The sequence below is a fragment of the Phycodurus eques genome, chromosome 11 (genome assembly GCF_024500275.1).
Source record: "Phycodurus eques isolate BA_2022a chromosome 11, UOR_Pequ_1.1, whole genome shotgun sequence".
Taxonomy (NCBI): Eukaryota; Metazoa; Chordata; class Actinopteri; order Syngnathiformes; family Syngnathidae; genus Phycodurus; species Phycodurus eques.
Window position 1 is genome coordinate 8,800,763 of NC_084535.1, and position 27,310 is coordinate 8,828,072.

At 39.8% G+C, this 27,310-nt stretch overlaps 1 protein-coding gene across 3 annotated transcripts in view; it reads right to left on the reverse strand.

Moving 5' to 3' along the window:
• Positions 1-27,310, reverse strand: part of grid1a (glutamate receptor, ionotropic, delta 1a) — a 269,061-nt gene that overhangs the window by 117,990 nt on the left and 123,761 nt on the right. For all 3 annotated transcript variants that reach the window (XM_061690419.1, XM_061690421.1, XM_061690420.1), the window contains one exon: positions 1,029-1,313. In XM_061690419.1, the coding sequence (XP_061546403.1) occupies positions 1,029-1,313 (285 nt within the window). The remainder of the gene's footprint in view (positions 1-1,028; positions 1,314-27,310) is intronic.

Genomic DNA, 27,310 nt, shown 5'->3' on the forward strand with positions numbered 1-27,310 from the left:
TGGCCTGTGGTAAAAATGAGTTCGACCCCCCTGGTTTAAACCATAATGATCTTAAAACAGCTTGATTTTTCTAAAAAATGTACCAGAAACGCTGGTGTACATTCACATGCGACAATGACTAACAACCCAGGCTTCACTTAGCTCCTGACCAACAGACATACATAAATTTTGTTGAGCTGTATCACAAAACAAATTTTGTTGAGCTGTAATTGGTATCTGTGACACCAATTACACTTTTACACTTAAGGATTTTAGGGCATTACAGAAAGAGCACAAAAAAACGTGACTAGGTGAATGTGTAAAAATGTAACCACAAATAGGCAGAGGCTCACTATACTGTGTTGCATAGCTGTAAAATCATACTATTTACCTTAGGGATGGGTATTGTTAAGAACCTCATGATTTGAGTCAATTTTTATTCTTTAGGTTGCGTTTCAATTCGATTTTCATTATTCAGGTTGTGATTCAATTCGATTCGATATTGATTTAAATGACTCGGTGTCGATTCATCAAGTAGAAATTCACAAATACAGTACCTATTGACAGTTTTAAAAAAAAAAAAAAAAAAAAAGTATTTTCATGCACATTTTTGACCAATAAAACATCTGAAAATTGATGAAAGAATTTACTTTTGTCTATGTACTTTGTTCAAGAATTACACAGAAATTTTAAATTTGACGTTAAAGCTACTGCTTGCTTTGGTCACTATTGTGTTGTTGTTTGGTCAGTCTCTGTCCATACAACAAGAGACCCTCACTGGCCAGGAGGTGATTCGATCAAGATGATTTGTTGAGTGTATATTGGATTGGGGGGGGGGAAGTATTGCGATGCATCGATTAATAGATATTTTTACCAACCCCTAATTTACTAACTCTGGCTAAAAAACAAAACTATCAATATGGAAAGCAAGATCTGGATATACCATACCAAATCTGACCATTTCAAGCCATACAAAACTGCACCGCCTGGAAGAAACATGGATTTGGTGTATTCCTTTCAGCAATCCAAATAGATGAACTGAATCTTACCATAGTCACTCTCGTAGAAGACGATGAACTTCTGCCAGTACAGCTCCGAGATGAGGGTGAGCAGGACGTCATTGATGCGGACAGGTGGCCGGGCGGCCAACGTGTAGCTCTCGCCGTCCGGGCTGCGGTTGAGCTGGCAGGCGGTACGTGGAACGCCGTCGCCGTTCCTCTGGATAAACAGGTGGGGGATGTGCATGGCATCGGTCAGGGACTGCAGTGCGCTGGCGGCGGCGCAGCCTGTGGAGGTGACCAACGCGAGGATCCCCTGATTCATCAACTCACATGCTGGACAGCAGAAGAGAAAAATGGAAATCAATTGATCTGTGATTTAAGTCGTGCTGTAGAACTCAAAATCAGTCTTCAAGTCTCAAGTTTTACTGGTCTTGGTCTCGGAATCAATTGACCAGTATTTCAATGCTGTCTTGTCCTGCACTCATATGGGACAAATGTAAGGGACTCTTCCCACTCCTTGTTGAACATGGAAAACTAATGTTAAGTGTTTCATTGTCTGTTCACATTTCACAGATTTCTACAAATGTTTCATAACTAATACTAAACATAATAACAAATGTATTTAACCTCAACCTGGTTTCTTGGTCTGAACTCCTCAAAGTCTTGATCTTTACTTGCTTAATGTAAGACGGGTGGCCCATCATTCAAGGCCATTGCTCTACGCAATCTCTGTCACTGTTAAAAAAATAAATAAATATATATATATATATATTTTTTTTTAATTAAAAAAATCCCACTATCCAGCTATATATCCCTCCATCCATTTTTTGAACTGCTTATTCTGTTCATGGTTGAGCAGATCCCAGATGACTTCGGGCAAAAACTTAGACTCCACCCTGGACTGGTTGCCAGTGAATCACATCTCCTCCACTAGCACTCTGCTAATCAGACGACCTTGTCTAGAGCATCCTGCAAACAGCTCCATCCAACTTTTCTTCAATGCAATGGCAGAAAAGAACACTTGGTTTTCCTGGTGTTTATTTCAGTCATATATTAAATATTACCGACAGAGGTGTTCTGAACAAAAACACTAAATTTAATGATGGGAAATGACAGCCGGATAAAATGAATATCAGAACAAAGCACAGAAAACAGACACTCTTTTGAGTCAATTCGCAAAGCAGTCAATTAAAAAAAAATAGATATATATTTGTATTTATTATTCAACAAAGTGTTCTCATCTGGGCTTCAGAATGTAAGACGGGTCTTTGTGTGTCCCGCTGAGGATTACGGCTGAGCCTCTGCACTTCAGCAGAGATCACATGAAACAAGGAGGAGGTCGCTGCTGATGATGTAAAGTGACAAAGAGAGGCTCAGCAGGAAGGCATCTGCTGATCTCTGTCCTCCAAAATGAGACAAGCTCCCATTAACGTCATCTCGAAATAGGGGACTCGAGCATCGTCTCTGCCATCATCAAGTTTTGATTGACATGGTCCATGTATGTTAATCAGCCAAGATTAAAACCCCAAACGCATGTTACGAGTGCCTGAGTTGTTCTTATCGTCCCGACATCTTTTATTTACATATGCTGCTCGGACTTTTTATCCTCTTAGAGTGGATCAGGATGTCTGCCGGGAAAGGTGCCAAAATATCTTTGAAAAATGAAAAAGTCATCCTTAGCATTATTAATATGTCAGTATCTGGCCAAAAAAAAATTTGTTTTGTCTGGCTTGGGGTAAATAATGTATTACTGTGAAAAGACTTGAAGGGTATGTTTGTCATCCATTATTGAGAGTTTGACAGTTCATCTGAAGCCAGTGAGGCTGACAAAGTGGCGCAATAGCATCGTATCAAAATAACTTTCTATGTGATGGAATACACACATCACAAACCTTAGTAGAAATGTTAAACGGCATCAATTCAATCTTTCATACAGTTGTCAGTTCCGATGGTATTAAACAGTTCCTAGGATTGTACAAGCACACCGACAAAACTGAGCACTACTCCGCGAATAAATTGATTAACTGACGTGAGGAAATGCAGTTATATGCCAATCAATATTTCTACCAAAGATGCCATTAACAGTTGAAGGTTGGATCTCGACTATTGACCTCATACTTCTTATCATGCAGTCAACCACAAATCCAAATATATCTGCATTCTCTCCTTGATGAGTTGGGAAAGCCATTTTCTCCAGAGATGCAATTTGATTGCAAAATTACAGTCCAAGACACTATGTGTGGCGCTCAGACAAATTGCAGCGCAACAGTGGGGAACATATTGTACAAAATAGCAATCCAATGTCCTCCAGAAGCTTTTCACACTGCCCAATTACAGCATGTAGTATGCTTGAATAATGGAACAATTTAGGACAAAAACAGCAGACAAATGACATCACGTTTTAAAAACTTGCTATAGCAACCCTTTTAAACAGCCATGTACAACTGGAGAAAGTACAGGTACAAAAAGGAAAATCAATGATGCCCGTTGATGTGTGGAGGAGGAGGCAAGAAAACTACTGACCGCAGTCCAAGTGTACGACTACTTTAAGGCACAACAAATTGCAGTAGTAGGTGCAGCCAAATAACGTTGAGGAAGAATGGAAAAGTAGGACTGAAAGCAAAACAGGATTCATACGTGTGGTTGTTTCGTACGTGCTCAACAAGGGAGTGCGGAAGAGATGGTGTGAGGCTTTGTAGCATTTTACATTAATGCTTGAGAAGTCCCAGGTAAATAAGACCTGCTAGTGTGAAGGGAGAGCACACAAAAAAAAGGTGCACCACAAAGCAAGCTACATGCAACGGTGACACACCATTTGTGAAAGGATGTATTGAAAAGGACAATTTGTCAAAGCTGAATCCGAAAATGACAGCAATTTCTCTTGTTCAGGTCACAACCTTCCAACTGTTAGTGTAATTCAAGGAAGAACTCACACTCCACTAGGGGGTGACAATACCTGTTAAAATAAATAAATACATAAATAAATCGGACATATTTCAAAAACTTGACGGAGCTGTGATATTTGGATTCAGCACAAAACTGTTCTATATCAGCTAAAAGAATCTTAGACAATAAATCTGTTGACCAGTGTCATTGTATGGTTATGGTTGATGGCACAGTACCAGCTTGCCACTAAGGCACAGTTCGAGCTTGCTTTAAAGCCATCAAACCTCAATTGGCAAACCATTTTTTTGCTTAAATATTGCTCTTCACGTCCGGAAACTAACTGTATTTTTCAATGTTCTTATTTTGGCGTGACAATGAACACACACACACTGCAGGAGGTCCGCAGACAGACAGGAGGAGGGGTCCACAGTCATTGCCAAGGATGGTAATGGTGGAATAATGACCCTTAAATGGTCCCTCTGAAGTGGTCAGGCGCCATCACTCATTCACTGGAAGCTATCTGACACCTTTGTCACCACCATTATACATACATCTTAAAAATGGTTTCTTTGGACTACATTATTCTGATAGTATCTTCACATCAAGCTTTGTAATATATTTTTATGTATCTGGACACTTTTCCGCAAAGATGGATGCACAAATGAAAGGATTGTTTCTTGGATTAAAAGACAGACGGATTGTTCGAAGGATGATTGATTTCTTGGATCAGTGGTTGAATGCTTAGATAGATGGCCGAATAAAGGGATGGATTTTATGTATTTAATTTTAGGTGGGTATTAAGTAAGAGCCAGTAATCACACTTTGATCATCGCCAATGCAGATTCGGCGACTGAATAAAAGCATGTGAATTTTTGTCCTCGGAACAACTTGTCTCATCGCACCAGTTCGTTGTCGTCAGCCGCACACAAAAGAAAGGAAGAAGCAAACGATGATACAGACACTAGGACAAAAAGAGACATTTCAATTTGGTCCAACACAGTCAGTTTGCCTATGAAAACAGGATGTCATCTGCCTGTCGGCTCGCCCACCTCTTTTTAGGACCGTAATACGACAGGATACTACAATGAGACTGAATGCATCGTGAATTGGAAATGTCGCATTGATTTCGCAGCCTGAATGAGGCGGTCTCATGTAAATATGCTTTGCAAGTGAGAGCAAAGTCACAAGATTCGACACGGGAGTCACCACGGAGGCTCATGTTGGGGATGTTGTCGACACAGTCTATCCCGCTGCGAACCTCCCGTGACAGATCTAATGGAGACGGCTTACGCCATGTCTGATCTAAAAGTACCACGTCTTCTGATTTCTTTTCCCAAGACACTGTCTGTTATTATTTTGCATAAAACATGGAACGATTCGAAGCGGTGCAAAATCGGAATAAATCGTCAATGTAAAAAGTTGGTTTTTATATTAGAGAGGAAACAATATGAATGCTTGGGTCAGTTGGTTTTCCACTTAAAAATGTTTAAAAACAGTTACTGCATTGAAAGCATCAGTTGAAACACGACAACAGTGGAGGTGAGGCGGTTTTCTGTATTAACGTCTCGGTATTTAGCGTGTGTTGAAAAGGTTGGTTATTAAGAGTTACATGAGGGGAAACCCCCAAATGTGAACCCAAATGATTATAGACATTACTTGTCTTGGCCCAGTTGGCTTTCCACTTCAACTTATGAAAGAAGCACCGCATTGAAGGCATAAGGCTGAACCAGCCAACGACCAAAACAACAGTAATGGAAGTGGGTGTCCGGATTTAAGTTCTCAGCATTTGTTTGTTCCACGGAAATGCGGCAAACTCTACATTAACGTTAAAAAAATTAAACAGTATGAAATTGTCACGTCACGATTATATTGATATCACAGGTGCCGGTACAAAGACATGCAAATATCAAATCAGCAACTATGTACTTTTTGCTAATGAGAAATCATAAACAATGACCAAAATGAATTCTCGTGCATGCAAAATGCCCATGAAATTTACTTAAAATTATAAAAGACAACTGTGATACGATACATTTAATTAATAAAATTGTACAATTTTAGGTGATAATCACAGCGATGACTGAAACAATTTGATGTGTTGCCTCTCCTTCAGACAGCATTATCAGCACAGCCTTAAAAGAAAACTGAAATCTACCCACATTTTTATCATAGTTCTCTTTGTGGCTGAAAAAATATGACTGTCATCTCTCTGCTGCCTTCCATCATGTTTCGTAGCACCGTAACATGGGCATCTTCTTTCTCATCGGATTGGAGAAGACAAAAGACAACTACTGCCCTCAGAGACACGAAATACAGTAGTACCGATTTGACAACTTGAAACGGTTGTAATGATCAACTGAATGTTATGGTAAATCACTTAACCGTTTCATTCGTAATGAACATAAAGGAATTGCTAATAAGTGTTTACTCATTACGAATGAAACCTAAAATGCACAAGTGAGGAAAAACATGCAATCAGCATTTTAAATCATGAACAACGCTGCTTGCTTTAACATCTAAACGTCCTACAACACTGCAGTTTCGGTAACAATGAGTCATCTTCTGCAAACAGCCAGCCATAAATCTTGCCATGCCCTCACTTTCAGGAAGATAAACATCCGCAGCCCTCTATCCTCGCTTTCACTCCAGCTGTCAGACTTAAGGTGAGAGTATATTGTCGTCAATACTATCGATGCCAAGGCGGCCGTGTCATTTGTACTGTGATGTAGTACTTCACGGCAGTAAATTGTCCCCAACAGACAAGTGACAGGCAGTCCAGCAGAAACTGACTTAGTGCCGCAGATTTTCAAACAGAAAGTAGTCGTCAATGACCTCCCCGCCCCCCACCCCCTTTCCCCGCCCGAAGAGCTCGGGAGGTAGAGGAGGTCGTCCCTTATGCGTTTCCAAAGCACTGCGATGAAAAACCACTGATGATGCACTGCGATGATAGCAAAGTGTCGTGAATGTAGTCTTTTCTCTTGCCGTCGGAATGACAATGCAAGAGAATCTTAAATCACACACTCTTACCCTACGGACGCTATCATGCATGCAAATCACATGGGAAAATCAGCTGAGATTCGAACACAGAACTTCTTAACTGTGAGGCAGATGCGCAAACCACTCAATATCATAATGACGATGACAGAAAACAGTCATGATTACGTGCACAGCCAACATATTCTTATTTTTGACAGATTGTCATTTTTTGGACTGCTGACAAATCTGTCATTTACCAATTTTTGCCACTACTGTCACCCACTTTTTACGTCACAATGCAAGCAAAAATACAGAAAAAGATGTTCAGCAGGCCACATTGTGCTCATGCATTTCCAGTCGTTATCTGACCAGCTGCTGCTACGTTCCATTGAGTGAGTTCATTAAACAATATAACCAATAAACAGTAAAAGCAGTGGCGCACGCAAATGCATCCGTGCTGAAAATGTGCATCTTTTTTAACTTTTTTTGTTTTGTTTTGTTTTCCAGCTGCTGCTTTATGTTCCGTGCTGCAAGAGAGGTGGCAATCAATAACATATAGGGAGTACACGGAACATGAATGTGGTGTATTTATCAGAAATGATCTGACATTTGGAATACTTACTTACACGTTAACTTGAGATAAGACTACAGAGCATTGAGCACACTGTGACTATACGAAACGTGCGGCATCTTATTTGAAATTACTGCCAACTCGTCGTCGCTTCTGCCCACGCCTTATGGCCGCGAACAGATTCTGTTTTTCTCTCTTTTGTATCACAACCCATAAAATGCCTAAATCCGTTGAAATAAGCTAGACAGTCGTACCCAAGGGTGTATACATGTATTGTAGTATTTGAGGTATAGTCTTCATGTTATCTCTTTTGGTGTCTGATCTATAGACTATTTCTTTGTTATAATACTGATGCCAAGTCATGAAGTGCTTTGGGATTGTGCCAAATCCAACGGCCCCCTCAGCTACAATAAAGTTATCTACTACTACTACTACTACTTGTAAGAGGTCATATTTGTCACCTCCAGAAGGTTCGCCGGGCTACGGAGTAGACTCAAAGGATTCTTAAGTTCTACTGCTGACAAGAAGGAAGCGCCCGCAGCGTTCATCCCTGCAATTTTAGGGCGGAAACATTGACCCAGCGCAACAAAATCATTTTTACAACGCATACGAGCATGCGTCCATTCATTTTCTATACTGCTCATGCTGTGCGGGATTTCGGGTTAGAGCGTTTGCCTCACAGTTCTGAGGACCGGGGTTCAATCCCCAGCCCCGCCTGTGTGGAGTTTGCATGTTCTCCCCGTGCCTGCGTGGGTTTTCTCCGGGCACTCCGGTTTCCTCCCACATCCCAAAAACATGCATGGTAGGTTAATGGGGTGTGAATGTGAGTGCGAGGTAGGTTATTTGACAACTCTAAATTGCCCGTAGGTGTGAATGGGAGTGCGAATGGTTGTTTACTTGTATGTGCCCTGCGATTGGCTGGCAACCAGTTCAGGGTGTACCCTGCCTCCTGCCCGATGATTGCTGGGATAGGCTCCAGCATGCCCGCGACCCTAGTGAGGCGAAGCGGTGAAGACAATGGATAGATGGATGGATCACATAATCTTTCATTTTAGTGTGAGAATAAGAAAGTAGACCTTGTTCCTCCCTCTCTGATATTGGATTATCACTTCAGTGTGACAAAGCAAGATGTCTGTGTTTGGGGGTCCAGTTGTAGATGATGTTCATGTGTGTATATGTATGACCTCACCTGAGAATTAGGCAGAAACTTCTTAAGAGCAATCAGGTGTATTTGAACCGTTTCCTTGCATGCAAGTTATTATTACATTGTATCTTTACTTATTCTCAAAGTGCTTGTCCTGTCTCATCGACTGAAGAGTTCATTTTCCTCCATTGATAATTGCCTATAGATACAAAAAGCTGACAGCAAAGCACCACTTTATTAAACAGGGCTTTGGCCTGAAAAACAGAAGCTCCCCCCCCCCCCCCCCCTTACTTTAACATAGTTCATTGGCAACAAAATCCCACAATATGGTGTCAAAGCATAGCTTTTATATAAAAGGGGGGAACATGTGTTGAGTGACCTTTTCCATCCGTGAACAAGGATATTGTGTGGGCGACACACTTCGTTGTACACTGTGTGGCCATAACTTTTCATCGAAGGGGTGGGTAGTGGGGGATTTCTGGGCAACTACAAAATAGTCTAGGGGGGCTAATACACTAAAACTTGGGCATGTCCACATACAGCCAAATTATTTTGGGGGGGTTCACAACATTTAAAATAGGCCTAGCGACACCACTGGAGGATAGCTTTAAATAAATAAATACGCAAACAGGTGAATTTGTATGTAGGAGTCGCAAATAGGCAAGGGAAGACTGTACTATAAAAAGCCATAAACATAATGGCAATAAAATGTATATTTCTGCAGTAAGGAGGAGAAAAATAAAAATCACTGATGTTGCAGGGGCGTGGTAGGTGATCTGCGATATAGTAAAGGAACGCTGTAATTGGTTGTTTCATTTCACATTTGATGGGTGGCCAGGCACTCCAGAGAGCCAACTATTTCCATACAAGCCATTCAAAAGTCCATTTCCCATCATATATCACCTTCAAGAGGCGGGATTCACCCTGCACAGATCACCTGCCAATCGCCAATCACGCATGTTCTTTGGAAACACTGACGACCATTAAAACTAGAGACCCCGACACCGTTTCGAGGAAGCGATGAATCACTGCGCCCCCACTGACTCTGATGCCACGAGACGAGAATGCGAGCCACGGCGGACAGAGTGTGACACAAAGAGCCGCCATGTCTCGTAGCATCACTTTCACCTCACGAATACTCCACAGTGACTCAAGTCTTTCAAGTCCCTCGCCTAAAGCACAACAGAGCCCTAAAGTGTCACCCTGAAATTATTTTTTTTTTAAATAAATACATTTTTGATCTGATGTGTGACTCTTTACAATAAATGAGATATCACAGAGAATCAAACTATTCAACACAAATATCCTGTCAGGTTTTCTCGTTAACTTCTCTGTCTCTCTTTGAATGCACTTTTATTTGCTCTTCCATCAGCTCGACACAACTTCAGCGCTTCATTCCGTCTAACGTCGTCCTTTGCATTCAGCACGATGTTTGTTTCCTTCACACAGCCGACACGAGACTGCAGGAGGTTGAGGAGCTCCATGGCAGTATACATTATAACAAACTAATTAAATTAATACCTCACCGACAGTGCCAATCAAAACTGCACACTATCGTCAGAATTTCTGATACTGCGCTTGTTTGTGTTGGCTCTCAATAGATTTTGCAGTTGTACTAAACCTTGTCTCCTAGATAGAGTGCATGATTATTAATCATCCTCACCAGGCGGACTGTTTAGAATTTTCAATGACTCATTTCACATTTCGAAGGAGCCTTTTTTTTTTAAACGCATAAAAGGCACAATATCATATGTTCCCCTTCAAAAGTTCTCCAACATTGAGGCCAATTTAATTGTTTTTGCTGTAGATGGAAAACATTTGGATTTGATATCAAAATATGAATATGAAGCAAAAAGAACAACCTTCCAGCTGTTTACATCTGAATTGAATACACAACCCACCCAGTGTTTCATGTGATCAAAAGTATGCAAAATGTGACTGACAGGTGAGTCCTATTACATTGATTACATTGATTATTTAAACAATATTTACCATGAAAGGCGTGAAGTCACTCTCCAAACTCAAACCCCATTGAACATGCATTTTACCCACTAAAAAACTTTGAAGGGACGATAGAAGAATGCAATAGTCTGTTGATATCATTGGGTCACAGGGGGTTATATGCTTTTGCAAGCACAAGATTTACTGCACAACTAATTATTAAGCCTTAGTTACTTTCATTTGTGATGGTCCAAGGCTAGGGTTTACTCAGAACATCTTTAAATTCATATTTGAAACATTTATGTTTCGTTGCACTTGGGATATATATATATATATATATATATATATATATATATATATATAAAATTTATTTTTTTTAGTTACTGTTTGATTGGTTTATATATATGTATGAAAAAACTGACCCACACATAAATCCTACGGAGTATGCATTTTACCCACTAAAGAGAAAGAGAAACAAAAGAAGAATGCTAAAGTCTGGCATCAATGGGTCACAAACATGATATGGTTATTGTAAGCAAAGGATTTGCAACTAAACAAATGTTATTCCCGTTTATCTGTCTCAAGATTTGTTTTCCTTATTGTTTTATACAGTCTTACAGGTATTTATTCAACTACAAAAAAAGACATCTAGAGCTTAGGTAAAAAAATTTCATCCATTTTTAAAACAATCTTTGTATACACTTATGATTGAATCCTAATAATATGGCACTGGAAGTTGGATTGCTTTCTTGTTTTAATAAGCATCTGTTCTCTTGATATGGTCTCATTTTATCATGATCTTTTTTGGTTTAAGTGTTTTTTTATCTTCTGTACATTTGTCATTGTCATTTGGTGCACAACAAAATTGGAATGCTACTCCTTGGTGTGATACAAAAAAAGAGAAGGGAAACACAAACAAGGATAGTGTGCAAATGAAAATATTGAAATGTGTAAAATGCAGTTGAAGCAATTTGAAGAAGAAAAAATAGGTGTACCTAATTAAATGTCTGGTTCGCCTATTTGGTACACACTGACTGGCAGATAAAGTGTTCACATCTCCTGCACAGTGGCTAAATAGAAGACACTGAAACTCAGAGCTCGTTCAGATAAAGAATCCACACATGACGGTGCCCTATGGACATATTTTTCTCTTGTACCACAGGAGATACCAGAGATGAAAATCTAGAATACAGAGACCATATTAAAAAACACTTCATGTATAGCTTTACCCCTCCCACTTGCTTTAAAAACATTAAACTCACTTTTTAAAGTATTCCTTAGCATCTGTTCTCATTCCCTCGCAGTAAAAAAAATTTAAACACATTTTAAAAAAAATGGAAGACTCATATCATTGAGGAAACGAAAAGACTCTCTCACTCGCAAGTGTTCAAGCTGTGTATTTGTCACTCCCAGTTTAAGTTTACTGGAAAACTAACACATAAAACAAAAGAGAACTCAACATGGTTTATTTTAACAGCAGCAAACCATGACCAAACCAACACAAGTAAGCTCGCTTAATACTAACATACTGTAGTATGTGAAACATGATAGACGGACTAATGGAAATTAGCATAGATGTTACGCTAATTACAAAAACTCAAACTAGTGCTACTTAAACACACGGATTAGCAACACACACAAACAGAGCATACAATAGTTACAGGCATATATTCTCTCAGCTCTGTGGGAACAGCGACTGCTACTGGAGCTTTATTGTGGACCTTCTCTGCCTCTTCTTCTTGCTCTGAATTACGCTGCATATCTTCCAGTAGACCTCAGTGCTGGCCGGCATGTTGCGGGACAACGTGGTACACAACTATGAATTCAGACTTGTCTGTATACTATAACAAAATTTTTTTTTTTTTAAATCATTCAAAAAAATAAATAGCTGAAAAACCTGCGATACAGGGGGGGTTCACTCTGAGTCAAATGACTTTTAGCCCACTAAAATTTGAAAACAACACGTGTCACCACTGACTATTATTTTTGCTTTGCAAGTGACATTTTACATAAATTGCTGAGCAAACTATTGTTGTTTTTGTCAACGAGGGACACAATTCTGTAGTCGCTCGAGTTACTGTAGACTTGTGACATTAATGAACGTGAGTCACGGTAACATGGAAACACGTGTACGCAAACCCGATCATTAACCTTTCCATGGGTTAGGAGATGAATGGATGCAGACACTTCTGCTGACTGATTTGCATAGAAAAATATGCTTAGTGCCACAGGTACGAAGCGACTTGCTCTCGATAAAGAGGAGCAATATAGCTAAAAGAGACGCAGACAGTCAAGCACTAACCAACAGAACAGCTATATTGAACAAAATCAGAATGGCAAGTAAAAGCTGGTCTTATCTATACAGCATGTTTCTATAGTGTACCGTGTTATCTTGAGTTTTTAGTTGAATTTGTTCCGTGACCAAGCTTTTAAATCAATTGAGTCAAAATATGAAATACATTTTCTCGACTGAAATGAATTGAAATTCCACTCATCTGTTCCAGCCTGCCCCAAACGCCATATTTTTTACTAAATAAAAATAGTAGTGTTTTTGTTTTTATCAAACAAAGAATATAAGAACAGTGGTTTTATAGAATAATTACTGTAGTATTCTCAATGGTTGTGTGCCTTTAAGGGGCGTGCCATAGTAAGTGTTGGAACTATATTTAGTGAATAAATAGCTTTTTGGGGGGATGTCAACATGCCCAAATACTCAAAAATATTGGTAAACAAGTGCATCCTGGTGAAAATGTAAGTACTGTATCTATTTTAGACATCCTGAAAATGAGCCGCTGAAAAGTGACCAAGTAGCACCCTGTGCAAAATTGGTACATACACAGAATGATAGAACAGGGCATTCACTGAGACATTATTTCATACCCTGCATTTTGTAAATACAGTACCTGTACTTATACAGTAGATACATTTTATAATGCCGTGAGGAATTTTTTTTTTTTCTTCTAATTTATGGCAAAAGGTGGAGGACTGTGGTTGTCGCAGCGTAGGGGCGGCGCAATCCAGGGGTCTCGCACTGGGCGCCATTCAAGCTAGTGCCGCCACTCAATGTTCTTAATTAGCTTGGACCAGAGCCCGTTAGGTTGCAACATTCTTAGTATATTAGGAAACATGAATGTAACAATTAACACAGTGTACTTCTTAACAAGCAATTAAGGGTGCAGAATCTTGCAGTCTAGGGGATGTGTGGTTAAGCTACTGTCGGGCAGATGGTTCTCATACTTCTTTCGCAGGTATTAACCTGGTTTTAGTAGCTAACAAGCGGTGCTTTCAAGGGCTGTTTAAAATTTGACTTACAGTGGAACTCTGCCCTCGTGATCACACACGTGCTCGCCGCGAGCGCGGACCGGTTGCAAAACAAACAGGGTTCATTATCCCGGGAAGGCCAGGCTCCAAACAGAGATGCGTGACAAACAAATAAACCTCAGAATAATACCTCGCCAACGCACATTAAAAACAGAAGCTAATGGCCATCACAAGACATATTCCCCGTTACGATGTTAATTAAAGCACCACAGTCCTTACTGAATAAACACGTGCAGCAGCAGGATTTGCATAATCTGCCTGCATTTACTGTACGGAAGCTACTGGTATGAATGTTGTTGTGACATATTTAACCTGTCAACAGCAGTGCCTCTTCATTCCTTTCCTTGTTGCTAGGCAGATATCGTGGGGCACAAATAGCTCAGAGGAACATTAAGATGCAAAGTCATGCTACACCACATAGAAGAAAAAGCACAGAGAGTAAGCAGCAGCACGACAGTGAGGAAAGTACAATGAAAACAGCACTAATATTTTTTTTTAATTAAGAAAATAAATACTTTGCAATATAAATTATGTAAGGCAACACTGAAAAAAAGGCCATTGAATTTATTTTAATTCGAACATGTAAATTGCATATGAATAAAAAGTGTTAAATTAAATTTGTTTCATTATTTTTGCAGAAAAGAGGGGAAAATTACAGTTTACTACCACTATTAAGTACTTTTTTTTTAGTGTAGGAGCAATACAAAAAACATATATTTTAGAGCTAAATATTATATAAAACAGTTTTGTACTAGAAACGAAAATCTCTTTACACATGCATCACCGTATGTTTAAATGTTTACATTACATACAGCATGTGTACATGCAGCCATGGCTTCCTACTTTTGAGCCATTAATGTTCCTACTTGGGTATATGCGGCAAGATAAAATGACATTTCTAAAAAGGCCATACAAGACCTTCCACATAAATAAGCACAACTCTTATCATTTTGAATTTAACCACCAGATTTCGATACATATGCATCAATAAAACATGACAGCCATAATCCAAGATCATCTGTCAATTTGATTTATTGAAACAAAGTAACAGCAATTGGCATTTGTCCTGCCCATTCAATAAAGGAAGGAGTTGTGCTCTGAAGAGGAAGTACATGTTTTAGGATAATTGAAGCAACCAAATCAATTTTCTATAATACTTGACCTCATGGTTCACGGCCGACTTCGGACGAGAGTTTGGGTCCTGTCTGGACCTGGATATTTATACCATTGGACTATCTGCTCGACCTTGCAGCGCACATATGATTTTGCCACTTTATACAAATACTACCTTTACCTGCTTGGTATATTCTGTGTCACAACATATTCCTTTCGATATGTATTTGCATGTGTAAGGAGGCAGGATCCTTCCAAAATATCCTCACTTGTGCATATTATATGTGTTGTATGTGCAAGTATTTGTACCCGAGAAGCCTCTCACAGGCTTGGCTGGATGAAATTCTGATGTTTGTTAACAACTTAGAGAGAACATGTGGTGCAGCAGCTGTGTGTTTTAGTGCACTTCCTTACCAGTGAACACGCTCAGTTTGTGTGTGTGCAGGTGTGAGCGAGAGGCCCATTTGCAAGCTCTGATTTGCTTTATCGACCACGAGATCTCAAACAGATGCAAAGCGCGGCGCATTATTATTGGGTTATGTCAAATGGAAGGTCACAACACGATAGGTGTCTTAATTATTGTTTAGAACCAAAGGAAGAAGAAGAAGGCGAGGTAATCATTCAGTGACTGATTTTACTGAAATATTTGTAGCTCACAGTTATGTGATTAAGATATATTTATTTAAATGCCTGGCTGTGTTGAATACATGCAAACAACATTAATTGAAGGAAATTTCCTCATGCCACAGCTGATTTTATAAAATTATCATCATTAATTTGAAAAAGAGTCCAATTTCCTAAACATCAGCCATTCTCTTTGCTCAGTTCACCCTAGAACTTATTAATTTCCTCTTTTGGGAAATGAGTAGTGTGTCGAGCAGCGGCAGCAGCAACGTGTGGAAGAAACAGGAGGTTCCTCAAGCACGAAATTAAAGTGTTTCTTCCTGTACACAGAACTACTAGCTCCCCCGAAAAAATAAAGAGCAAACGTTACCGCCGCAACATGTCCATAATATATGGCCTAATAACAATGCATAGGCGCAAAAACACATCCCAAAAGGGTCTGTTGCCGAGGTAATTCTTGTTCAATGCAAACGTTACCTCCGCAACATGTCCATAATATGTTCTCGTTTATCGCGGGAGTTAGGTTCCGGACCATCCCCGCAATAAGTGAATTCCGCGATGTAGCATCCATGTCTCTTTTACAGATTTTTAAGTTGTATGATGCTCCAGTACCACAATATAGATAGACGGATTTAAAGCTATGTGGTTGTTTTAAATAAAGGTGCAATTTTCTTAGTTTAATGTTTAGTTTGGCAGGAAAATTCAACTGGGAGTGACATTAACCAACTCAATGTATTTTTTTTTTTAAGAAGAAGAATTGTTCACTGTGAAACTGCTGCTTGTTGTGAACTGAGTTGAGTTGACTTTACGGCCACCACACAGTGCTCATATCTCAAGTCAGTGCAAGAAATCAGCCGGCTCTTATCTTGAAAAACTCGAAAGTCCTGTCTGTCGTATTTGAAAGCGCCACTGTACTGAATATGCTGAGATGCATGTTCCTTCAATCTCAGACACGCACATAAAGACTTTGCAGGCCGCCTTTCACGTTGCGCTTCCCTTTATCACATGCGACAATATGCATAGTTTGATTTAATACGACATCCGTGCCAGTGAACATTGCTTTCAACAAAACGGATACATGGGTATTAAAATTCACACCACTATCCCTGGCTTTCCACTATACCTTCGATTCGATTCCGAGCAGTCTGTGGCTGGAAACCGCTGGAAAACCCATCTTTTGACGGGCAGTGCGAAAGGGGCTAGGGTCACATGTACTGCAAATTACGTATTTCATCAGCTTTTATCACTTTAGTCGCCTCAACAGAATAATGTCCAAGGATACTCATGCAGTAAATATATTTCAAGACCAACTTTAATGGATTTCCGCTTAAAAGGGGACATAATTCCATGTTTTTTCACGGTTCCGGAACATTTTGTTTGGGGACGTGGAAGGGCGCGAGCAAGGCCTGGCCGTCTGCCGAGGTGGAAATATGATTTAGTTTATGTGGCCCCTAAATAAGCTGTCATCTTCCATAATGCATTGGGGGAGATGACAAAAGTAGCTCTATTACCATGTTGATAACATCAATTTGGGTTGTCAAAATGGGATGAAGTGAAAGCCCGGCCCCGCAAGGCTGCTCGCTCTGTGCCGGGCCACGAGGTTTCTGCTTTGATTGGAATCTCAGACTATCCATTATTCCGTGCCCCCACTACCTCCTAACAGCAATTAGATTTATATAGAACCTCCAGGGTATTTTCACTTGAGATAGAGATAAAAGGGACTGATTCCACAAGAAGACATGTTGCAAATCGAGTTTATGATAGCCTTGTATTGTATTGGACCGTTTGATTGGTTGGAGGTCGACGCCAATCGCAATGTAGCTGCGAGGGATGTTGCGGAAAACATACAAATATGGTAATACTAGTAAGACTACTACAACAACAACTACTGCTAATACTAATAATATAAGAAGAAGACGATGATTACAGACAAAAAATATAAAATATATCAAAGAGAAAAACAATATCAAAATAAAGACTTTGCAAAATCATTTTCAGTCCTTCTGGTGTGCTCTGCTATGGCCCAATAATCATTCATCCATTCATTTTCAATACTGCTTATCGTTGTTAACTGGTGAACTGGAGCCTGTGCAAGATGTGTTTGGGCGAGCGGCAGGGTACACCCCTGACTGGTCGCCTGTCAATCACAGTAAGTTTAATAATTTAATGATTGATTAATGGTTCACAACAAATAGCACAACCAGTCAAAGCGCTGTGTATAATGATTGATATGATTGCTTGAGCAGCAATTGAAGAGCCAACCAATGACGGACGGTGGAACTGCAACTGAAACGCAAGTCAGAGCAAATTGGATAAATAAATGCTGACTGGGAGAAAAAAAAAAAGAAAAACTGGATGTCTGGTCACCATTGAAGTGACATCTTTTGTATTCATCTGTTTTCCAGGCAGCTTACTTATATACAGTAGAGACCTGGGTAGAACATATAATATACGATAACAACCTTAGGGAAAGGTTTCTTAATTCCAGTCTGTTAGTGTTGTTTAATATATAAAAAAAAAAAAAAGTATATTCTGGCTGCAGCACAAAGCAGCTGTGTGATGCCCTGGATTTACAAGTGTTGTATACTGTATAATTGTTTTCCTTCCTGATAGAGACACAGGTGGCCTGTCCTCTTGACTGTGCTGCAGTGATCAGCCATGTGAACGACCTGAGCTGCCATGTGCTGCTGGTCGCCTGCCATCACCGCTCAAGCTGCCTGATCTTAAAACATCATGTGTTTTTTATTGTGTTCCCCCATTTTATCTCCGCTATGGATCATTTGCATTTGTGTTGTCATTATTCTTGTTCATTCTACAGCCGATGATAGCTTTACAATCATCATTCGTTAGCTCGTCCAGGGAAACAAGTGGATCTTTGTGGATTTGCATCATCTTTTCTCATTTAAGGCTTCAACCAAACAACTTAATGCTTACATTATGTGCACACATGGAGACGAGACCATGGAACACTCTCTTCAGGGGTACTTACAGATAATTACCTTGAATAATTTATCATGCCATACAGGAATGATCCCTTATAGCACGTTTATCAGCGACTGGATGGAGACACTTAATTCATCTGCATAAGCAATTACAAAAAGCATTTGAATGAAAGGGGAGGGGGGGGGGGGCAAGACAAAGGCATAAATTGGGTTATTGAAGCAGGCCAGTGATATAACCAGTATGGATAATAAGTGAATTTTAAACCCATGAGCACTTGTACTCTATACTTTAGGTTGGACTGAGAATTTTGTGTGTGTGATCCTCAATGACTTAGCTTGTCTTTAGGCTATCGGACTAGTTTGCAACCAGACAATTTCACAAGATTGAAAAGATACTGTATCTATATACAATTCATTTGACTCATCCCAAACAAGCAAGGGAACAGTTCCAAATCAGCAGTACACTGGAACTTAAACCAAGATACACAAAAAACATGGATACGTGGGAAAATGGAAAGAAGGGAACTACACATAAGAATTGCAAATCTTTCAAGATCATCAATAATCAATCCATCGATTTTCTGTAGCGCTTGTCCTTACTAGAGTCAATGGTGAGCTGGAGCCTATTCTATCTGGCTCTGTAAGAGACGCAGGGTACAGCCTGCACTGGTCACCAGACAACTGCAGAGCCCATCAACAATCTACAATCAATTTCCTCTATTCTTGATGAATGAATAAATACCTAACGAAGATGACAAGATAAAAAATGGATTGTCACAAGGTCAAGTGCAAAGCTAGAGATTTGGTGGTGGGAGCCTTGCTTCTTACCAAAGTATCAAGGTCTTGCATTGTTCTTTATCACACAAATAGACTGTCTGAGCATGTGGATTACTTTTGACTGGATACAGTAAGATACATAAGCTTCTGTCAGTCACTTTGCAACAGCTTAATGGTGATAACCTTGAATAACCTTTGGCCAACATGCGTACAAGCCAAGCTGCCATGTGTGACGGGCAACACTGTCGTTGGGTGTTGCTAATTTTAAAGATGGGTAGATTTTTGCAGTGTTTTGTACAACGTCACCACAGCGACTAACCAAAAAAAAAAAAAATAAATAAATAAAAAAAAAAAAATATATATATATATATATATATATATATATATAAATAATAATAATTCCAGGAATGCTAACGCAATGCATCCAATCACTGAGCTGCCCAATAGACTTGAGTGCACTGGGCATAACTCTTGTTGTCTGGCACAATCACGCCCGTTTGAAATTGCAGCGTCATATATTAGGGCAGAATTTAATAGCGGCATTGCTGAACTTGTTCACCCCAGACGAAGGGGATAAGACAATGTGTTAGGCCTTGATCCGGTGAGTGGGTTAGCAGGGTGATGAAACATAGAAGCAAGATGAGGACCACGTCAGTTGCATTAACTACCAGATGACACCTGCCAGCACCCGAACACCCTCTCATCAGCTCGCCCAGCTCTTCATACAATTTTCCTCCTCCAAACGTGATGAGAAAAATCATGAGAATATTAAAGCTGCCTTTAAGGGACGGACATTTTTTTGATATAATCTTTAAAGGGCACCCATGTGAAAGGATTAAGAGTGAAAGCCAGCCAAACGAGATTTTACAGTACACCGCAGTTTGGGAAATTTAGCTGTAAAAATACCGTGAATCATTAATAAATTAAATCTACCTGCCTCAGCCGCTGATGTGTTCAAAAGTCATTTTCATGTAATCGCTGGACCATACATTGCGCTGGAAGTGAGAACACATTGCTTTGCTGGAATCACAGTTGAGGCTCCAAAACAAAAATACGAAAAATAATCCAAGCTGCATTCCTCGCTCTTCTGCTTTTATAATATTGGGCCAGCCTGCAAATAGATGATACATCACATGTAACATGATCAAAGGTAATGTTTTTTTAAGGATCCAGACATGGTGTGCCATTCTTACAATGAAAATGTGGCATTTTTTTTATAGAGCGTAAAATACAAGCAGTGAAAATGCAAAGTTGTTCACAACCACCATTCCTTCAGCATCCCCCAATGATAAATCTATAAAAACCAAACAAAACCAAACAAATCTATAAAAACCAAACAATAAAGTGACCGCCCTCTCCTCAATGCCATCACAGGAGACGAGATAAGTATGAAGCACTGTCCCTGAGTGTAGTTCATCACACAAAGCCCCCGCGCAAGACAGAAATGTCAAGTGGTGGGATTTTATTTTAGGAGCGTGGCCTTAACCTGTCCCGAATCAGTATTTTCTGGTGGGTATGGAACATTTCACTCAGGAGTACACAGAGGACCAGAGGCTACTGGAGTAGGAATGAAAGTTGAAGTAAGAAGTGGAGTCATTCCGACCTTATGAAACCAAGCCAGAATTTCCATCAATCTTTGATACGGCTTGTCCTCATAAGAGTAGCAGATAAATGGAGCCTATCCCAACTGACTTCGGAGGAGAGGTGGGGCACACCCTGGACTGGTCGGCAATCAATTGCAGGGCACACATAGACAAAACAACCAATTTAGTTTTAGATAAATTTAAGCATGTTTTAAGGGAAAGCCTGAGTAACTGCAAACTCCGCACTGAGATTTTTGAAGTTGGACAGCCCCAGACCCTAGCTAACTGTTATTCCACCAAGCTGCCTTCAGAATTTCCATCAGGATAAACGAAGTACTGTATTACCTTAACCGAGCCTATTCTAACCTATCCTCATTTATCCAACCCTAACCTTCCCTACCCTTTCCGAACCTATCCTAATCTACCCTTTCCAAACCCAGCCCAACTCAAACTAAACTCAGCTAAATTAAGATAAACTAAGATAAACTAACCTAACCTAAAATAGCCCAGTGTAATCCATTTTAACATAATCCGATCCACTTCTCATAGATTGGTGGTATACAGTAGTTTCTGTCCAATTTGTGGTAATCTGATCATATGATCAGATTAGATTTATACAAATATTGATATACTGTTTTGCAGTGGTCGCAGAGACACATGGAACTGATTTCTTCTTTCCAAAACCATCTGAAGTTGAATTAACTTAAAAAGACTTTTAGCAGCATATTGTTATTGATTTTCTTGTGTGTTTGTTTCTTAACTTACTGTACGGAATGCTTCAAAAAAATGCAGACTTTTCTCCCTTTCTGTCTACGGTATGTGGAAGCCTACCTGGTTGGAAGTTCTCTTAGCTGCTGTCTCAAATTTCATTTGACATATTTCTATTTCCTCTTCCATCACTGACAGTTCCAGGATTTCCTTGGGTGGGCTCGGATCAGATGTTCAGATAACCTTCAGGAATCCCAAATTTCCAAATATGGAAAGTTTCAGTAATAAAGGCCCTTCTAGTTTTCACTGATCTCCTTACGTACAAGACTTTCATTTAGGGCTGCAACTAATGATTATTTTTATAATCAATCTCTCAATTTTTTTCAATTAATCAATGACGCTGATTAAAAACATGTCCATCCTTTTCTTAAAAAAACAGGACATTATTACAAATTGGCAGTGCAGAAAATCCACAAACAGATAGATTATGTTTCAGTTCCTGGTTTGGTCGGTAACATCCGTCAGAAAATTGACAAAAATGTTGATCATTGTTTCCAAAGTAAAACGATATTTGCAACGGTCTTATTTTGATGAAACACATATACAATCAGCCTGCTTTATTATCATTATAATGAATATATTTATTATTCATGGCTGTATTATGATGAATAGAATCATTATTTACTGTCGAGAGGCTGAAATTCCAAGGATTTGGATTTTATGTTGTCTCCAAACCATTAATCGATTATTTATAAAAATCGATAGATTAATTTGATAATCAATTAGTTGTCAATTCATCTTTACACCTATACTTTCATTGTCATGCCACTTAGGTTGAGCATCAGTGAAGAGATCAGCTTCTTAATGTGCTACAACTTGGCCAATTTACTGCGTTTAGTCCTCAGGGTCTATTTGTTAGCTGTCAGAGACTATCTTTCTTCAATCTCACCCATTGTGCTTGCTGGTTGGAAAAGGGAATCGGTCAAATGTATGTCCCCGCAGGGTAATAACAGAGCTGTGTATTTTGTTAAATTGATCCTAGGAGGCCTATTAAGAAACAAAGTGCAAGAGGGAGTGTAGGAACACCAGAGCAGAGGCCTAGTTAGAGGTTGACGCTCAAGGGGCTTGCAAACAGGTCCGCGGTGGAGAGAGTGTGGCGAAAATAAATATGAAAAAAAGATGACAGATAGTGGAAATGAAAAGAAGCGGGAGAGAGCTTCTCTTACAATAAATGGCCGTTGGGCGAGAGAAAATGACAGGATGATGAGAGCAAGGCTGGGAAAAAAAGAGAGATGGAGGATGAACATGGGAGAAAAGACCAGCCCGTAATACTTCACACAGCAGCTTCATTACCATGTAACATGAGTCATGCCCCATTGCCTGACTCTTAACACCCTTTCTACCTCCACATAGAGACCACCAAGGTGCATGCTAACAATATGAAGGTGGTGAAAGAGAATGGAGTGGATGTAACGGTGAGGACATTCTTCGCATTCACAAAGGCCATAAGCCGTCATTAGGTGCTGCTTAAAATGCATTACAGCCACCACAATGGAAGGAACCACGTGATCCATGCGAGCCATCCATTCATCCGTTTTCTATACTGCTTGTCCTCATTAGGATCAGAGGTAACTGGCTCTTATTCCAGCTGATTTCAAGCGAGAGGCAGGATACACCATGGACTGGCCTAGAGTCAATCACATGGTATACTACCTTTAGGCAAATGGTCACACTCACCGTCACATCTCTGGGCAGTTTACAGTTTTCAATTAATCTAGGAAGTCGGGGTACCGGGAGAAAACCCATTCAATCACAGGGAGAACGCAAATTCCACACAGATGTTCTATTGGAGACTTGAACCCGAATATCCCCATTGTGAAGCAGACATGCTAACCTGTCCATGTGAGCCAGGAAGTACAAAAACAGAAGTCAATCCCAAAATAACACTAGGTTTATTTGTGTTATTTGCAATGCCTCAGTACTCCAGGCTTAATCTGCAATGCAGAAGTCAATCTTACTATTAGCGAGGATTTCAAGTTTCTTGAATGCGCCCTGAGGGAGCTAGAGTAGCTGAGCTATAATCTAGGATACTCAAGTGGATCCTTTGCAAAATGTAGTGTACATCTGTTTTCCATTGTCCATGGTTGGGCTAGGATTCCCGGTTTCAGGCTGACATACGACATTTTGAGGTTTATGAACTAATATCAGAATCAGAATCAGAATCCTCTTTATTTGCCAAGTATGTCCAAAAAACACACAAGGAATTTCTCTCCGGTAGTTGGAGCCGCTCTAGTATGACAACAGACAGTCAATTGACAGAGAACACTTTTGAGACATACAGACATTGACAAAAAACAGTCACTGAGCAATAAAGGGTTAATAGTTATCTGGTAATGCCGGTACATTTTTAAAATTTTATTATTTTTTTTTTTTTACAATTGTGCAAAAGATGCAGAGTCCTCTAGCACTTAGAATGACTAATATTGTAACAGTCCGGCGCAATGACCATTGTGCAAAGGGTGCCGAGACTTCAAGGAGTGTATGCGGTTTAAAGTGACGAGTAGTGCGATAATCTGGGGCAATGTTGATTGTGCAAATGTTGCAGATACTTATGACCTTACGACTGCGGTAGTTATGGACTACGGCGCCAATTTAGGTCACGTTGATGCCGTAGGAACAGAACTCTGTCCGAAACCGATGACCCCCTGTACTTTTGTATTAGTCCATAGTAGAAAGGGGTTACCACTGGTCTGTGGTCACTTCTGAACACCTCAACAAGTTGGGTGTTCAGAAGTGACCACAGTTGACCCCTTCTCCCCACGTCTGTCTGGGATTTCTTCTGGTGTTACAGCAAACGCGAACATTGCAAGGTAAGTTCCCAGCCAGTTCCCTTCACCAAGGTGCCAGGTACAATGCATTACATGGTTGCCGCCCACCGCTCCTGAAGTTAAAACGCAAAGAACATTTGCTGTACAGGGACTGAGTCCTCTGGTGAATTCCTTGACTTCTGGATTGAGTTGTCAGCTGGACTCTATTGAAAAATACCTGAAAATATCACCTCTGTAGATCGGAACCCATGAAAGTGTCACACTGGAATAAGCAAGGGAAAAGTGTCTCCACAAACGGCAAACGTCTGTTTGAGCCTCAGAGAAGCAGATGTGTTCATGTATGTGTCTCAAAAGTGTTGTCACGTTGACAGCCGGGGGTTTTTCCTGAGACTGGCGACCTGACAAGGACAGACAGGGACATCTCTCCCCTGTCTCTCTGCCTCCGTCGAGCCCTGAAGGCACTGATAAGAGCAGACATTTAATTTGGCGGGTCAAAACAAATCCTTCAAAACACCAGTGGCAGGTACAGGAAACTCTAATAGGCTCCTGAGCACCGCGACTGGCTGACGGAAGGAAGGCACCCACTTACTGCACATCCATCAACCACACTTTCTCCTGGTCATCATTTTTCGCCGGCCGCAAGCCAGAAAAACTTTAATGAACTACTGAACAGAAAATGTATGTAATCAGTTTACTGATTGTTTATTTTTTTTTACTGTGCTCCATCTTGAGGGGTATTCAAAACAACATTGATGAAGGATTTTGAGGGAACATGCTCATTTGATATGAAAATTGCACAACTTCTATTGAATTAAAATACATGTATATATGTATGTTTTTGACATGTTTGGAATCAAACACTAACTCAATCATTCCCAATGAGTGCCCGGTCTGCCCAATTTGAAATCCTAAGGCCCACAAAAACCTTAAATCAAAACTCTGATCAGAATATGAGGCTGGTATCAATAATTTTCCAAACAATGTTCTATATAAATACTGTATAAGCAAAGCAGTGATTGGCTTTGTTTATTACTTTCAAATAGCTAGCAAGAAAGCTAATATACTGTATGTAACAATATCAGTCTTTCATCAGGGCTCCGATTTGACTTTATGACATCGTGTGGACCACGAGTCACACAGATAACTCCTTTTCACAATCACCAACTCACTCCACATTATCCCTCCTAACGTTGACATGACCTATTAATTTGTCATACGTTGACGACATTAACATGTAAAAGAATTACTCAACTTACATGGCTTTTTCGTCCAACATTTGATCGATCTGACTGTTCGTGTGTGAGCCATACGTGTCCACTGACATTGCGATGCTACAATTATATATTCGAGAACTAGGACACCAATTCATGGTGAATTTAGATAAAAATTACATCATCAACTAGGCTAGCGTAGATGATTTTTAAAATATTTTTTTCTTAACGTCTCGCTGGCTTTACCAATCACATTACTAAGCTAAAATGCCAAAGCTATTCTGAAGCACCAGCCTCATGGATCATGAAGTTTGTCACTGTTTGCAAATGAGCATGGAAATAGATATGAGGTAGGACGTAAGAAAAGCAAAAGTCAAAATACGAAAATGTCAAGGGCCACTCAAATGGGATTACAGAGGCATTGGAAAGGAATTACCATGAGATCAGCAGGATGAGGTGTTACTGTAATAAAGATGGTGAAAAGTCCTCTGGAAAAGCTAATAGTGACCAGACAGCAAATGATCGCAAATATAGCTGTTAGCCCCATTTTGATGAGTGGAATTGTAACTGACGGCGGCTCAGACATCATGATAGCGACAGATGGAAGACAAACAGCCACATTACCCACAATAAATTGTGTACTAATAAACCTCTACATAAGCAGTAATCAGTTTGAAAATAATTACCAATTACGTGAAACAATCTGCCAGAGCAAAATCTACAAAATCCAACCATTTCAACTGGGATGAGTTCTATTCTCTAGCGTTTTCAGCCACATTTTCTACAATAAATATTACTGGGATTTTTTTTCTTCAACATGTTGTATGGTGAAAATATAAAATATAAAAAAAAATTTCACAATTTAAAACAGTACAGATGTTTTGATCGACAATATCTATGACATGCTTTCATCAAAATACCCCAATCATCAAGCATTGCATTAAATTTTACACACACTAATTAGCCCGTTTTTAGGCTGGCCTTGACTTTCTCATTAAGTGAGCGACAGACAGTATACCCAACCCAGCCGCAACACATTATGACAAGAAATTACACTGATAACTTTGCATTCCTTGCAGCTCAGGCTGACTATATTAACAAAATCTTTTCTTATATTCCAAAACAAAATAAATTTCATATCACAGTGTGATCGTACAGTGTTTTAACTAAAGCATTCTGATAGAATTAATTATTTTCTTAGGCATCCATTTTTACAATTATGTACTCTATTACAAAATAACATTCACTCCTATTTATGCAGTGTCACTGAACGGACCTTGCGCACTCACGCAGCTGCCTTGTGTCTGCCTAGTTTCATTCTGAACAGAAAAATAGGAAATGCAGCGGGTGTACAATCTTTTGATCTTTTGAGTGTGTCCAAACAGGTCACTCTGCTGGTCACGTTTAAGATTACAGTTGAATCAGTGTATATAAACCGTACACCAACATCGCAGCAGAGCCTGCGATGTGACTATCGTGCACACGCACATGGCAAAAGACTTCATATATATAAATCAAGATGCAAAAGAAAACACTACGGTGTGCAAATTCTACAGCTTCAATCAACTCACTGAAACGGCAGGGACAACATCCAACTACAGCCGGAATCGCAAAAGAAAACCTAAACACGGGTACCTTAACATTAACTGTAACTAGCACCAATGAATCTAATTTTGTCTTTCTGAGAAGAGGTTTTAATTCCACG